Here is a 14434-nt window from a genome sequence, read left to right on the forward strand (position 1 = left end):
GATCCAGATGTGTTTTGACAGCAAAGAAACCCGGTCTTATCCAATGCTTGTTTTTGGCGCCCTCAAGTGGACTAACAGGTTTTAGCACCTTACCAGCGCACTGAAGAAATAATATTATTAAAATAGATTATTATTTACTTGTTATTTTCACATCATTTTTACAATTTTTAAACAAAGATATTTAAAAGAATAATTTAAAAAAATTAACCGACAAAAATAATTATTATACAATACTTTTTAAACGTATTTTATTTCGCGCGTTATTTTGTCAAAAAAGACAAGCTAACCGCTAGCTAGCTAGCTATCTGTTTCAGGATAATAAAGTATGATTTTACTCTTATAATTTAAACGGGTTTATGGTGACATTTCGGCAGAATACTAGTTCTTTAGTTTTCGTTATTTATTGCGTTTCTTCGTCACAAGAAGCATTCCTGGCTGGCAACGATAACCCGTTTCTCTGAATTATATTGGGGGGGAAGAAGAGTAGTACGTAGACAAAACAAGTTAACGATTTGACTCAGTTGAATTTGTTTTTCTCCTTAGCTCCTAAAAGGTAAGATAAATTGCCATTTAATGATCACTTTGAAGCTTCAAACACTGCTAAACAAATAAAATATACATATTTTTTTTCATTTAAATGACGTGAAAGATGTCCTGGTTGTTTTATGTACTATGAGTGACAGTAATGATGAAAGTCTGTTTTTGTTACTTTTGTTTAGTTTATTTTTATGAGATAAACTTGATTTATTATTATTGTTGTTGTTATCTGATGTTTTTATCAGAACTATGGAAACAGTAATTTCCCCTTTTTGTAAGCAATAACGTTTTCTTTCTATTCTATTCTAAACCTGCTTTAGTTTATTATATTTCAAAAAGAAACAAATGCATTGATTTTTTTTTCAAAGTTCCGTCATCAGTTTAAATCATTATTTATGGACAATATTTTTGAAGATTAAATCAATTTTGTTTTTGAACAGAGTTATTATTATTATTATTATTTGTTTTGCTTCTAATTAATTTAATTGTAAACAGAGTTTTATCGCCACAAAGTGACTTCTTTAGGATTTTAACTGAAATCCAGCATTTTATGAGTCCAAGGTTTGGATTTAAACTGAAAGCAACAAAAACTGATAATATCACATCCAGAATTTATTCCACTTCTTTATTGGAGCCTAATATCAGAAACTTTAACATTATTCTTTTGAATCACAGTTGCAGACCTTAAGTTTTTCTGTTCCTATGGGAATGGCAAAGTTTTTTGAGTCAAAACTCTTTATTTTTTTAAATTTGAGATCTCCACTTTCTTTTTATCAGGTGGCAAAGATGACAGCTTCTAAGTACAAGCGTTCACTGAGGAAACAGTTAAACCAGGAGCTTTACGCGACCATCCGAGTCTTGAGGAAGGAGAACGTCTTTCTGAAGAAGACCCTGGCTGAGCTGTCACGTCATCATGCGGAGCACAACAGGCTTGTGGAGGTAGTCACAAGGAGTTTCTCCATATAACCGCTGTTCCTGGCAAAGGAGTCACCTTGCTAGAGTGGCAGTTTCTGTATGTATTATTGAATGTGATGTTTTCTGTAGCTTGATGCATTGAAATGATCTTTTCTTGCAGAGATTTATGTCTCTTGAAACTACGAAGCTCGAGGATCCTCAGCAGTTGGTTACAAGAGAAGACAATTTGACAGCTGATATTACCGGTAACATGATGAGAGACAAAGCCAGATCTAGTTCCAGCAAAGAAGTCAAGAAGAAACTTGGGACCACTTCAGCTAAGAGCCAAGGTCTTGAGAGCAACGCTCCATGGAAGCAGGTATAGCAGGTCTTAGAAGAAAAGAAATGTTGCTCTTTTTGCAGACTCAACTTTCATTCCACTATTTCATAAACCACATGTAAATGTTTTTCGATGCTTTGCTCAATTCTAAATTCACTTGTCGTTTTGTCCTGTTTAAATTTTTTTCACCAAAAAACATAAACCTGACTTTTTCAAAGTCAAAGTCAAAGTCAGCTTTATGGTCAAATATGCTGCATACACATGACATACAGCACAGATGAAATTACTTTCCTCTCGCCCCACAGTGCAAGCAGCTTATAAAATAATAAAATAAAATAATTATAATCAAAAGAATAACACCACTCTAAATAGTGCAAAAGAGCAATGAGATGGTTAAAGTGACAGCAGTGCTAAGAACAGTGAGTAGATGAGTCGGTGATGGCAGTCTTTGGTGAAGCAGGTATTTCAGTCGTTGCATTTCATACGTTTGTAGCAGGGAGTGGAGGGGGCAGAGGGGGGAGGGCAGGGAGGGAGTTGAGTTTCCTTATCGCCTGATGGAGGAAACTGTCCTTGAGTCTGCTGGTTCTGGCCTGGAGACTTTGCAGTCTCCTCCCAGATGGCAGCAGGCTGAAGTGTCTCTGGGATGGATGAGAAGGGTCCCCTGCAATCCTGTTGGCTTTGCGGGTGAGGCAGGAGCGATAAATGTCCGAGAAGGACACCTATGATCTCCTCAGCTGTTTTTACAATGTGCTGCAGAGTCTTCTGGCAGGACGCGGTGCAGGCTCCGTACCACACGGTGATGCAGCTGGTCAGGATGCTCTCGATGGCGCCCCTGTAGAAGGTCTGCATGATGGGGAGAGGAGCTCTGGCCCTCTTCAGTTTGTGGAGGACGTACAGGCTTTGTTGGGCTTTCTTGGCCAGTGATGCAGTGTTGTGGTTCCAAGACAGGTCATTTGAGATGTGCACCCCCAGGAACAGCTCACCCTTTCCACAGCAGCACCATTGAAAACCTGTTTTACATTCCACCTTTCATTTCTGCTACATGTTAGAATGTCACAAGTTTTTGTTTCTTTCACCTCTGGCTCATTTTTTGCTATAAAATAGTAGCAGTTGTTTTAAATCTCAGCCCAAACAGCAGGAATGAAGTAAAAGTGTAGCAGATTGTGTTCGTTGTTAAGTTAGTCTGCCCCCATGTGGTCATGTTTATTATTGCAATTAGAAGTTCCGTATCTGCTGGTAAACAGATGAACTAATGCCAACATTTTGAAGACAAAATAATGTTTTCAAGTACTTATTAAATTAAGACATATTTAAAATTGTGGGGCTTTTTTGTATTGTTAAATCTAAAATGTTTTGCTGGCAAAAAGGTTTTTGTTTTATGAAGTGTAGCAACAACTTATCCAGAATTATGAATTTTCAGTTATTAACTGCATTTTAATGTTATGCGTTAAAGGACTTTGCAGCAGATGAAGAGGCTTCCATGACCAATGAAGCTGCGTCGGATCTTAAAAAACAACTCAGAGATGTGAGTGTGTGGTATAAATCAGTTTTTAATTCTATGTGGGTATTTTTTTTTTTTTTTGGTGGGTTGAGAATTTAATGAAAGTCGATTTGACACGTGTTGCTGAGTGACTTTGCTTCTCAGCCATTCCTTTGGCTCATGCCTCTCTGTCTTTCTCAATGTGCTTCTTATTCTTTGGTCAAATCCCCTCAGGCTTTGGAAAAGAACAAGCAATGGCTGAATTATGACCAGCAGAGAGAGGCCTATGTGAAGGCGATTCTGGCCAAAATGTTATGGCTGGAGAAGCATCTGAATGAAGCCAATCAGGCGCGCTTGCTGCAGCACAATGAGGAGCATTCAAATGGTGAGTCAAAGCGACAATGGGCAGTGGACATTCACCACAAGGGCAACAAACGGTCACAACAAGGTTTTTTAAGATGTCAAGATTTCACCATAGAGCTTTCCTGTGTTGGAGAAAAAGTTCATCTTTAGCAGTTTTGGAGATATCAGTTTTACACAAATGCAGAAGATTTTGATGGAACTCTTTTAATTATGCAAGAACAATTTTTATGCCTTACTTTTACTATTCAGTCAGCCCTTTAACTTCACTCATGTGCTTCCTTTGTGGCAGCTGGGAAATTAACCCAAATGCAAGAGCATTTTGAAGGAGTTCTGCAGAAAGTCACTGAGGACCTCAAAACATGTCAGGATCAAGTGGAAATGACCCATCAGAACCTGATTATCGCTCAAAGCTGGTATATCTGATCCAAAATCCAGTTTAGTTGGTAAAAAAAAAGGAGATGAAGGTAAGTAACAAGATGACATGCAGGTGCAAAGAGAAGGAGCGGGAGTTGGAGGAGCTCGTGCATCAGCTGCATGTTGAAAGAGCAAACAAAGAGCGAGCAGAGGAGGATCCAGCTAGCTGCCATGTGGAAAACCAACCACTGATGGACGAGACTGATCTGCAAGTGCTGCTGAGAGACGAGAGGCGAAAGTCAGCAAACTTTGAGCTGCAGGTAGTTTGATGAAACGTGTCATTGTTTTGAATGAAACAGAGATACAATAATAAAGTAAAGAGGAGGGGTCTCTCTTGCCAGGCGAATTTGTTTCAGAGATTCATGCTAAATCGTCACCACGAAGACCAGAAGATGATTGCAAACCTGAAGAGACAAGTAAAAAAAGGCTCATGCTCACTTCATTTTATAGAACAACTTGTGGAGTTTATGGTTTCTTTTTTTTATCATTTTTAAATCCTAGATTACGATTGCTGCACAAGATCTTGAGGATGAGAAACATGACTGTTCATATTTGAGAAAGCAGATGGTCAAACTTCTTAAGATGTTGCCAAAAGCAAAACGCCATGGGGCCGAGGAGATGAAGGTTAGCAGAAACTTACGACTAACGTCAGCTTTCTTCATTTCCTGAAGAAATGGGCTGCCTTCTAGGTATGGAATGTGATCTAGAATTAGTTTAGGATTAAAGTTCCACTCCGATCATCTTTTGGTCTATTTTAATTGGCTCTAGTGTTCTTTTAATTGTGCTTATGCTGTGGGTTTTTTTTAATCTAAAAACCTGTTATTCTTGGGGCATAGTTTCTGCAGAGCGACAGTAGGTCATCAGAAATTCACCTCCGAGTTGTGGGCGGGATCTTGCCACAGAGCAACCCCGCCCCCTCTTCCTCTCTTCGCTGCTGCCCCTCCCCTCGTATTTTTTGTGTCACAAAAAAGCTCTTTTTCAAACATTTTTTGTCTGCTCCTGATTCACAACGTTTTGAATGAAGAAATACTCAGAAATGCAATATTGAGTTAAATTGTCTTTAAATATGTCCTCCATCAATCAGAAAGAAGCCACAAGAACATGTTAAAAATAACAAACACACAGTTTTCTTCAGATTGATATACGGTATAGTTTGGAGGCTTTTGTCATAACAGCTGGTGGGAACACGTGTGCAGGCCTTCATTTCTGCCTCTGCTCCGGGGAGTTTCACTTCTACTTTAAGCTTCCAGCCCACATCTGTAACTCATAGACTCTGTGTGAAAAGTCAAAAAACAATTTTGACACGCTCAAACATGTCATTGGCAGATTTTGATTTCAGAAATACACCGACCTGCTGCTTCTTACATGAAGAAGCTAAACACATTTCAAGAATATAGAGCCAGCTCAGTTCAGATGCTGATGTGACCCAATAAATCCAAAAACTGATAAAGCTACCTCAGTCATTTAAAGTCACCCTCCATCGATCGATTTTTAAAGGCGTTCCCAGTGGAATTTTAATCATGGTTGTGGCGTTTTTAGCCAAAAATCAATAAACTTGTGCCGTTTTCTAGAACATAGTTACTGCAGAGCGGCAGGAGTTCATTAGAAATGTACCCCTGAGTTACGGGTGGAACTGTTGGCCCAGAGTAAGCCTGCCCTTATTTCCCATCATGCATTTGTTTGCACGCTCTCCCACTAGCTAACAGCCCCTTGTAATTCTACAGTTCTGAGCTAGATCCCAGCTCAGACGGGGAACATAAAGACGTACATGGATCTATTTGTCTATAAGTAGATGCATCGGAATGGAGCGGAGCAGGGAGCTTGTGGCCTGCTGATTGTAGTTTGTACGTCACAACGAAGCTTTTTCAAACAACATTTTTTCATCTGCTCCTAATTCACAACATTTTGAATAAAGAAAAACTAAAAAAGGCAGTTTTAATCTCAATTTTCTTTATTATGTCCTTCGTTATAAGAAAAAAGCTACAATAACATGTTAAAAACACCAAAAACATGATTTTCATTGGAGTGGGTCTTTAACAAAAATAGTAGTTGAATGACTTCATTCAAATGTAGGTATTTGGTGACCAAAAAACAAGAACAGAAACATGCTTCATAGGTTTATTGGTCAATCTAAATTGTCCCTAGGTGTGAATGTGAGAGTGCATGGATGAGTGATTGTGGACACTCTACCCTGCGACAGACTAGCGACCTGTCCAGGATGCCCCCTGCCTTCGCCTGCCCTTGGTCGGGATAGGCTCCAGCAGCCCCATGACACCTCAAAGGGAATAAACGGAAGAAGATGAATGAATGAATGGTGACAGAAGAGCAACCTTTCCAGTGTTAGGTCAAAGATGATTCTTTGAAAAAAAAATGTGAGTGATAATTGTACAAAATGTTGACTCATATGAGGTTATCTGTAAGGCTTTTTATTGTCTGTTATATTGTCTTTATTTTATTTATTGAAGGTTAAATAGATGGTAGACATTTTAAGCTGCATTTCCTAAGATGAAAATATTTGGGTGTTTTTACTGATTCCATCAGGTTTTGTTCCTAAATGCTATTAAACGTAATGAGAACAAAATGTAATGTTTCACTTTAAAAATTGGTCTTATACTTTAAAAGCTTAATTGTAACTTCCAATCATCCCTTTTGTCTCAGAGAAACAAGCAGGCTTCCAGCTCAAGTGAAGACGTTCAGCCACCTTCCCACACGTCCAGAGACAGCCTGGCATCTTCTGCTCACAGCGATGCGCTAAATGAAAGCTTCCTGGAGTGTCCCAGCTGCCAGGCTAAGTACGCAGCCAGTCAGCACCAAGAGCTCCTGAACCATTTGGAAATGTGTCTGGAGTGAGCTGAACTTGAAGCCCCTTCCTGTTCTTGGGGTTGTTGTTGTTGTTGTTGTTCAACAGGTTAATAAAATGTAGTGTTGAGTTGTTGAGATGTTTAGCTTTTTCATTCTTAGTTAACATTTGTTTGTTGAAGAAAAAGCCAGTTCATCATGAAATGTTCTGTGACTTAATGAGAATTATCATTAAAAACTGAAAAGAAAAGAAAAAGATATTTCTCTATACAACTATAAGAGTTAAATATAATTTTCCACAAAGGTTTTGCTTAATGCAAACAGAACAAAACCATTAAGCCTCTCTGTTAATAGTTTGTTTACTCCACTTAAAATGGCTAACAGAAACATACGCTGTAAGAAACGGTTTAGTTTATAATGTAGAAAGGATTAAAAGTCTGTTTTCTTTTTTTTAAAAACATTTTAGGCACATTTTGGGTTATTTGTATAAATAATATTGTTTTTAAGATCTCTTTTTATGAAGAATAGTTTTTTATTTGATGTGTGTTTCATGCAAATTAACTTTCCAGTTTTTTTAAATAAAAACTAAAATGCATGAAATATGCACAAAAAGGCTAAGTCTTCAAAACTGCATAGCCTGTTGGAAAGTGTCTTCATTCCATGATATGAAGCTATTGCTGTAACTTTTAGTTCAAACTTTAAGTTTCACGCAAGCTGTCCTCATTGTCCAGGAAAATTTTAAAAAAATTAAAAAACTCTAATCATCTTTTGGTCTATTTTAAGTGGCTCTAGTGTTCTTTTAATTATGATTATGCTGGTTTATTTTTAATTTAAAAACCCGTTATTCTTGGGGCATAGTTTCTGCAGAGCGTCGTCAGTAGGCCATCAGAAATTCACCTCCAACCTTGGCACAGAGCAACCCCGCCCCTCTTCCTCTCTTCGCTGCTGCCCCTCCCCTCGTATTTTCTGTGTCACAAAAAAGCTCTTTTTCAAACATTTTTTGTCTGCTCCTGATTCACAACGTTTTGAATAAAGAAATACTCAGAAATGCAATATTGAGTTAAATTGTCAATTAAATTGTCTTTAATCAGAAAGAAGCCACAAGAACATGTTAAAAATAACAAACGCACAGTTTTCTTGAGATTGGTATACGGTATAGTTTGGAGGCTTTTGTCATAACAGCTGGTGGGAACACGTGTGCAGGCCTTCATTTCTGCATCTGCTCCGGGGAGTTTCACTTCTACTTTAAGCTTCCAGCCCACAGCTGTAACTCATAGACTCTGTGTGAAAAGTCAAAAAACAATTTTGACACGCTCAAACATGTCATTGCCAGATTTTGATTTCAGAAATACACCAACCTGCTGCTTCTGACATGAAGAAGACATTGGAGATCCCAGCTCAGACGAGGAACATAAAGATGTACATGGATCTATTTGTCTAGATACTTTGGAATGGAGCGGAGCAGGGAGCTTGTGGCCTTGTTGGAAAGTGTCTTAATTCCATCATATGAAGCTATTTCTGTAACTTTCAGTTCAAACTTTCAGTTTCACGCAAGCTGTCCTCAATGTCCAGGAAAAATAGAATATTAGAGATTATTTCCTGAACTTTTTTAGCTGATGTGAGCTTCCCTGAAGCTCCCTGGAAATCTTGTTTTCAGAGAAATGAGATGTGAGGTCATCGGATATAAAAGCATAGTTAACGGCTGAAACAGGTCGGAATTGTTTCCAGCTGTTTTGAGTGAACTAAAACTGGAAGCAATTCACTTGAAAGGCATTTCTGTTGCAGTTCAGTTTCATGTTTCAAAATGAGAAAGAAAAAAATTGGTGGGCTGCGAAAGAATTGCAACCACCAAAATGGAATGTACCAATAAAAGAGGCAGAGAACTTGCACAACTCTGCTCACACATAAAGAAGAGTTAGGGCAGACTTCTTCAGTGAAACAAGGGCTTCTTTCACTCTGCAAACTGTAAATTGGAGGAAGAAATGGGAAATAAGAGGAGGAACAGGTATTATGACACCTCCAATGCATGGATTTTGCTTAAAAACGTCACATTTGAGGTAAAGAAAAGCATCCTGAGTACAAAATACAACATTCATGCATCACTTTCAAAAAGGAATACCCAAATTCCTTAAAGAAAGAGAGACATTGCCCCCACTGTGGGCTTTACTGGACACTGTTGTACTCTGGTGATGAATGGTGACATTTATGAAGTGTAGAGACGATCCATCATCGAAGGCTACAACAAGAACATCTAGTGTTCTCCGTGTGGTTTCTCAGAAGCTTCTGAAATAAATACATGTATTGCCTAGTTATGCCTTCTGTTACTTTTCCCTCAGAAGTTACAAACAAAGCTTTTGTCCTTCCAAAAAACAAACAAAAGATGTGATTCTGTGTAAACAGCCTAAATTGTGTTATTGTAGTAAACTGTTAAGTTATCCTCTTATAATAAACAATAAAGAAGACTTCAAAAAGATTGATTTGAGGAATAAAATAATGACTGTGAAGATCTTTTTCTTATAAGAATGATCAGAATTGAGAGGTTGCTGTTTTTTCCAGCATAAAGAGCAGATGTCCGGATGACAGGGGGGCTTCCCCACATCCCTCCTTAGTCTGCATCCTGCAGTCGCCATGGAAACCGAGTCAAACATGGAAACACGATCTGAACGTGTTTTCTTTTTTTCTAACATCATGCGTAATGAGAAGGTGTTGCAGTTAAATTCTCGTCACCAGCCTGCATTCACTTTCATATCAGACCTCCACACATTTCCCGCACCGACGGAAGGTGTGCGTTTGCGCACAGGACCGCAATCCGCTGCCTCATGTCAGCCCCGCGTTTTCTCCAGCTGATTCACCAAATATTGCAAAATTCCCGCATCCAGAGGGGCGGAATCCTCCCGTAGACTGACACCGAGCGTTTGCTGAGACCATAGGCGTGGTTTTTAGATGGAGATGCTCCGTCTGCTCCCGCTGGGATCCCCACCTGCCCTCACACCGTCGTTGTTCCAGTGCCAGCTGGCAGCCTCCTGCGCCTCGGAGACCACAGCAGACATCTGACTTGTTTTCCTCGTCGTCATAGACCGCACAGACTGGGGTGTGATCACCCGGCGTTACAGCGCGTCGCTCGGCCACCAAGGCAGCAGCAGCGGGCGGAGAGGAGCCGCAGCGGAGACCCTGGTTCATGCGCAGGGCTGCTCGAGGCGCAGGTTGTGCCCGCAGCGGTTCGCAAGGATGGGGATTACAGCCAAACGATCGCAGTGGCTTGGCGTACTTGCGGCGGCGTCGCTGTTACTCCTAGTGGGCAGCAAGAGAGCCAGGCAGCCCCGCTGTCCGCTGTCGTGCACATGTACCAAAGACAACGCGCTGTGCGAGGGCGCAGGATCGATCCCTCGCAGTTTCCCTCCCGATGTCATGTCACTGTAAGTCACATTTCGTCGTTCGTTGTTTTCCAGGTGTATCTGTTTGGACCATCTCTACTGCTGCACAAGGAACGATCTGCATGATTCAACTGTGATTCCCCCCCCCCCCCCCCCTCTCTTCTCTTCATTCTGCCGTGCCGTGGTCCTCAGATCCTTCGTCAAATCGGAATTCACTGAAATCCCAAAGGAGAGCTTCATCCACACGCCTGGCCTGCACCTTCTGTGAGGAACCTCTTTGGATCTTTGTGTTCTGTCTGTGTTTGCACACCTCTAGATAACTGATCAATGCCTCTGTCCTTTTTCACTGATGATACAACAAACATACCGAATAGTAGAAAGAGACACAATTTTATAAGAAAATAGTGTGTTTCTTGACAATGGAATTAGCCAGCCCCACCATGAGGTGCAGGTAGAATATTATGGGGGTCAGGTTTAGGGTGGTGAGAGTTTCGGGTGTCATGTCCTTCCAAACCCCTAAAATGTTTAGAAAGCATGCCATCATCATAGCAGCTCCTCTGTATTTATATTCTCCTTTGATCTATTTGATATGTTTTACAAGTTTGATGTTGAGAGCTCTTCCTGACACTCTGCATTTACCCGGCTAGGGACAGGCACAACCTCGACTCTGGTTGGTGCCCTTTGGAGGCTGCATTCATCTTTGCCTGTCCTTTCATTTTTTTTTTACATTTTTTTTTTATTTAACTTGTTTTTGACTTTTGTGAGTTGTTGAGGTGTTTTAATTTGTATTTCTTTAGCTGATTGTGGATTTTTACAAACCTAAGGCTTAATTTTTTTCTCTTTTATTTATACCTGCATTCATCAATACGCATCAGAACTACTTTTCACTAAGGGAAAATTCCTTATTTATTTGTATTAATTTAAGCAAACAACATTTCCACACTTAAGGTAGAAGTATTACTGAACATTAAGGTGACTGGGAAGTGAAATATTTACTGGAGAATCTCTTCTTGCAGTCTCTTCACAGCTAATATCCTGGAATCCATAAATGAGGATGCTTTCATCAGTCTTCCTCATCTAGAATATCTGTAAGTTGACTCAAAATGTTTTATGGAAACTTTTTTCTCAATGACAAGACTGTCCTTTTCTTATGCATTAACTCAAAGTTTTTTTCAGGTTCATAGAAAACAACCAAATCAACTCAATATCTCCACATGCTTTCCGTGGACTAAAAACTTTGGTGCATCTGTAAGTAAAGTTTTCTTCCTCATGTTTTGATATTGCGTCATTCTTTTTACGTTCATTTATAATTGTCATGTTAAAGGGTTTTGGACGATTCAGAAAGTCAACAGCATGCAATTCTCCCCAACACTGCAGCTGTTTTAATGATTAGAAAGCACTTTCTGCTTTGGTTGACGTGCGTGCATCTAAAAGTACATTATGCATCCCCTCCTCTTTTTATTTTGTGGTAGAGAAAGCCACAAAATGGTCGAGAAGGCAGCTCTATAAATAGCTCAATGTTTCCTCAAATTCACAGTAAGCAATGTTCCTGTTTCTGCTCTCCAGGGTAGCAGTGTGTATGCACTCACTTTCCCAGACACATGTTAATGTGAAATCCAGAAACCACACAGTAGAATTCAATTATCCATAGAAAGAAGTGCGCTCGGGATCAATACTGAATCTGTTTCTCGTCTTCATCAGGAGTCTGGCCTACAACAATCTGGAGACACTGCCCAGAGATTTGTTCAGGGGTCTCGACGCTTTGACGAAAGTGTGAGTGAGATTATGAACTAAAGATGGACTCTATTCTGGACTCTACAAAGAGTAATGAGCTTTTTGCACAAGATTATATAAATGACACAGTTTGATAAATGTGTAGGCAGTTGGTACTTTTAGCTCCATTAAAATTGCATGGAGCAGGGAGAGAAAGGCTGCTGGTAATCTGTTTCAGCTCTCCTCACAGCACCTTTTCGTGTAGAGTTATGAGGTCCAGAAAGCTCAATCACACCTAAGCAAAACAGACTTTTTTTCCTTTGTGAATGAGGTGCTTTTCCTTCCTCCAGAGACTTACGAGGAAATCATTTCACATGTGATTGTAAGCTGAAATGGTTGGTGGAGTGGATTTTCAGCACCAACGCAACTGTGGACCAGGTTTACTGCAAAGGTCCTGCCTCCCACCTGGATAAAAGCATTAATGACTTGGAACCGCAGTCTTTCGACTGCATCACCACAGGTGAGTTTCAAAATGTCAGGGTTTGGGTAAAAAGAATTCTCCAGATGTTTATCTCTAAAGTTTCTTTTAATGTCTCCCACAGAGTTGGCTTCACACCAGTCCCTCAAGTTTGAATCCATCTCAGTGGAGGCCTTCTTTTTTGAGAATAACCAGTATGTTGTGTTCGCCCAGCCTTTCATTGGGAAGTGCAGCTTTCTGGAGTGGGATCATGTGGAAATGCTCTTCAGGACAAGATATGATGATATTGACAGTAAGGGACGTCCTACATAAAGTGGAGGAACCACTGACACGAGAAACCTCACCCAACTGTTCCACCTGTCTTTCAGGTACATCCACAGTGATCTGCAAACCTCTGGTCATCGACAACCAGCTCTTTGTCATTGTGGCTCAGCTGTTTGGAGGCTCGCACATCTACAAGCGGGACTCCTCCGCAAACAAATTCATCAAGCTCCAAGGCATTGACATCCTCAGAATCCGTAAGCCGAACGACATTGAGACCTTCAGCATTGATGGAGAATCCTTCTTCGTCATAGCAGATAGCTCCAAAGCCGGTACCACTACCATCTACAAGTGGAACGGGAATGGCTTCTACTCCCATCAGTCGCTCCATCCGTGGTACAGAGACACTGACGTGGAGTACCTGGAGATTTCTTCCAAACCTCACCTGATCTTGTCCAGCAGCTCCCAGAGGCCTGTCATTTACCAGTGGAACAGAACCACTAAATTGTTTGAAAGACGCACCGACATCCCGGAGATGGAGGACGTTTACGCCGTCAAGCATTTCCAGGTAGATTCTGACCTCTTCATCTGCCTCACACGTTTCATCGGAGACTCCAAAGTGATGCGCTGGGATGGGGCGCTCTTTCGGGAGGCGCAAACCATGCCCTCTCGGGGCTCCATGGTCTTTCAGCCTTTTGCTGTGGGCAGCTGGCAGTATGCCATTTTGGGCAACGATTACTCTTTTACTCAGGTGTACCGCTGGGATGCCAAGAAGGGCGAGTTTGTCCGTTTCCAGGAGCTGAACATCCAGGCACCGCGGGCTTTTTCTCCAGTTGCCATAGATAACCGTCAGTTCCTGGTGGCCTCCAGCTTCAAAGGGAAAACGCAGATCTTTGAGCACCGGATCATCGATCTGAGCAATTGAGGAATCTCTGTCTTTCTCATAGTTTACAGATTTCTTTGGGTCTGAAGGCCATTTAAGGAGATGCGGAACTGAACGAGCGTTCTTTCAGAAGGAGAAGCAGGTACTGTTTCGTTTTTTTTTACTTTATCATAATCTGTGCACGCTAAATTAGAGGATAAACATTTTTAAACCAAATATTTGTTGGAGATGCATGCATCTCAAATTAGAACAAGTAGTTTGTCTACCAATAATGCATGGAAGCCCCACCACTACACACAAACACACCAGTAATCCATGAAATCCAACTTTAGCCAACAAGCTGTGTTCAGCATTTCAGTTGTCAAAAATATTTATACATTTTTAAAGTTATATATTTATCTAAAAAGAGAAGTTAAAATGTACTTTTTAAATCTGTTAACATGTTTACCAGAACTAATCTGCCAAAATGAAGTGTTTACAATTTTCTCTTTCCATTTGTAAGCTTTGAGATTTGTAAATTAAGTTTTTGTAATCAGAGGGACCACAGAGGCAAGAATCACAGTTGTTCCATAATTAGTAATCATTATTGGAGAAATAAATATAAGTCTACTTGCATATGCGTGCATATTACATTTTTATCATTAATGGTTTGTATATTCTTTGAAGTAAAGTTTTTCATTAGTGGGTTCTATTTTGGATAACTCTAGAAAGCAGTAAAGATGATAGAAAAGAAAAAAGAGGAAACTGTTGAAAATCCTAATCTTTGACTAACATGTATGCATCACTTGTGTCATGATTAGGACTAATATGTTATTTAGAGTCAATAAAGGTAAATATTTGATCCGAGTTCCCTTCTGTGTGGCATTGCTTTGCCTCTTCATCGACCTGACGAGACAAA

The 14434-nt window shown here is 40.2% G+C and overlaps 2 protein-coding genes and 1 long non-coding RNA gene across 4 annotated transcripts; 2 read left to right on the forward strand and 1 right to left on the reverse strand.

The window, feature by feature from the left end:
* Positions 1-73: 73 nt before the first annotated feature.
* On the forward strand, positions 74-7557 carry LOC101157722 (centrosomal protein of 55 kDa). Of its 2 annotated transcripts, none has more exons than XM_011484436.3 (10): positions 74-553; positions 1315-1476; positions 1613-1810; positions 3225-3296; positions 3486-3636; positions 3904-4027; positions 4102-4288; positions 4370-4444; positions 4530-4652; positions 6687-7557. In XM_011484436.3, the coding sequence occupies exons 2-10, from the start codon at positions 1324-1326 to the stop codon at positions 6876-6878; spliced, it is 1275 nt and encodes a 424-aa protein (XP_011482738.2). In that variant the 5' UTR covers positions 74-553; positions 1315-1323; the 3' UTR covers positions 6879-7557. The 2 variants fall into 2 exon arrangements, with proteins under 2 accessions (XP_011482738.2, XP_020565225.1); XM_020709566.1 differs by lacking the exon at positions 74-553 and adding an exon at positions 931-1098.
* A 325-nt stretch (positions 7558-7882) lies between these two features.
* LOC105355793 lies at positions 7883-9320 on the reverse strand. Its single transcript, XR_910133.3, has 2 exons — positions 8186-9320; positions 7883-8107 (listed from the first exon to the last, which is right to left on the reverse strand). It is a non-coding gene; the product is annotated as an uncharacterized LOC105355793 (long non-coding RNA).
* Positions 9321-9542: 222 nt separating this feature from the next.
* On the forward strand, positions 9543-14382 carry LOC101157966 (leucine-rich glioma-inactivated protein 1). The gene is made up of 8 exons (XM_004077122.2): positions 9543-10243; positions 10394-10465; positions 11218-11289; positions 11378-11449; positions 11903-11974; positions 12265-12434; positions 12517-12684; positions 12761-14382. Exons 1-8 carry the CDS (start codon positions 10056-10058, stop codon positions 13576-13578), a joined length of 1632 nt encoding a protein of 543 aa, XP_004077170.1. The 5' UTR covers positions 9543-10055; the 3' UTR covers positions 13579-14382.
* The last annotated feature ends 52 nt before the right edge of the window (positions 14383-14434 follow it).

Source organism: Oryzias latipes, chromosome 15, assembly GCF_002234675.1.
Source record: "Oryzias latipes chromosome 15, ASM223467v1".
NCBI lineage: Eukaryota > Metazoa > Chordata > Actinopteri > Beloniformes > Adrianichthyidae > Oryzias > Oryzias latipes.

What these genes read in the sequence shown, in the direction of transcription:
- LOC101157966 (XM_004077122.2), top strand. Translation starts at nt 10,056, where the DNA reads ATGGGGATTACAGCCAAACGATCGCAGTGGCTTGGCGTACTTGCGGCG. An exon ending in CCTCCCGATGTCATGTCACT is followed by an intron (nt 10,244 to 10,393) that starts GTAAGTCACATT and finishes CGTGGTCCTCAG; the next exon opens with ATCCTTCGTCAAATCGGAAT. An exon ending in ACGCCTGGCCTGCACCTTCT is followed by an intron (nt 10,466 to 11,217) that starts GTGAGGAACCTC and finishes CTCTTCTTGCAG; the next exon opens with TCTCTTCACAGCTAATATCC.
- LOC101157722 (XM_011484436.3), top strand. Translation starts at nt 1,324, where the DNA reads ATGACAGCTTCTAAGTACAAGCGTTCACTGAGGAAACAGTTAAACCAG. An exon ending in AGCACAACAGGCTTGTGGAG is followed by an intron (nt 1,477 to 1,612) that starts GTAGTCACAAGG and finishes CTTTTCTTGCAG; the next exon opens with AGATTTATGTCTCTTGAAAC. An exon ending in GCAACGCTCCATGGAAGCAG is followed by an intron (nt 1,811 to 3,224) that starts GTATAGCAGGTC and finishes TATGCGTTAAAG; the next exon opens with GACTTTGCAGCAGATGAAGA.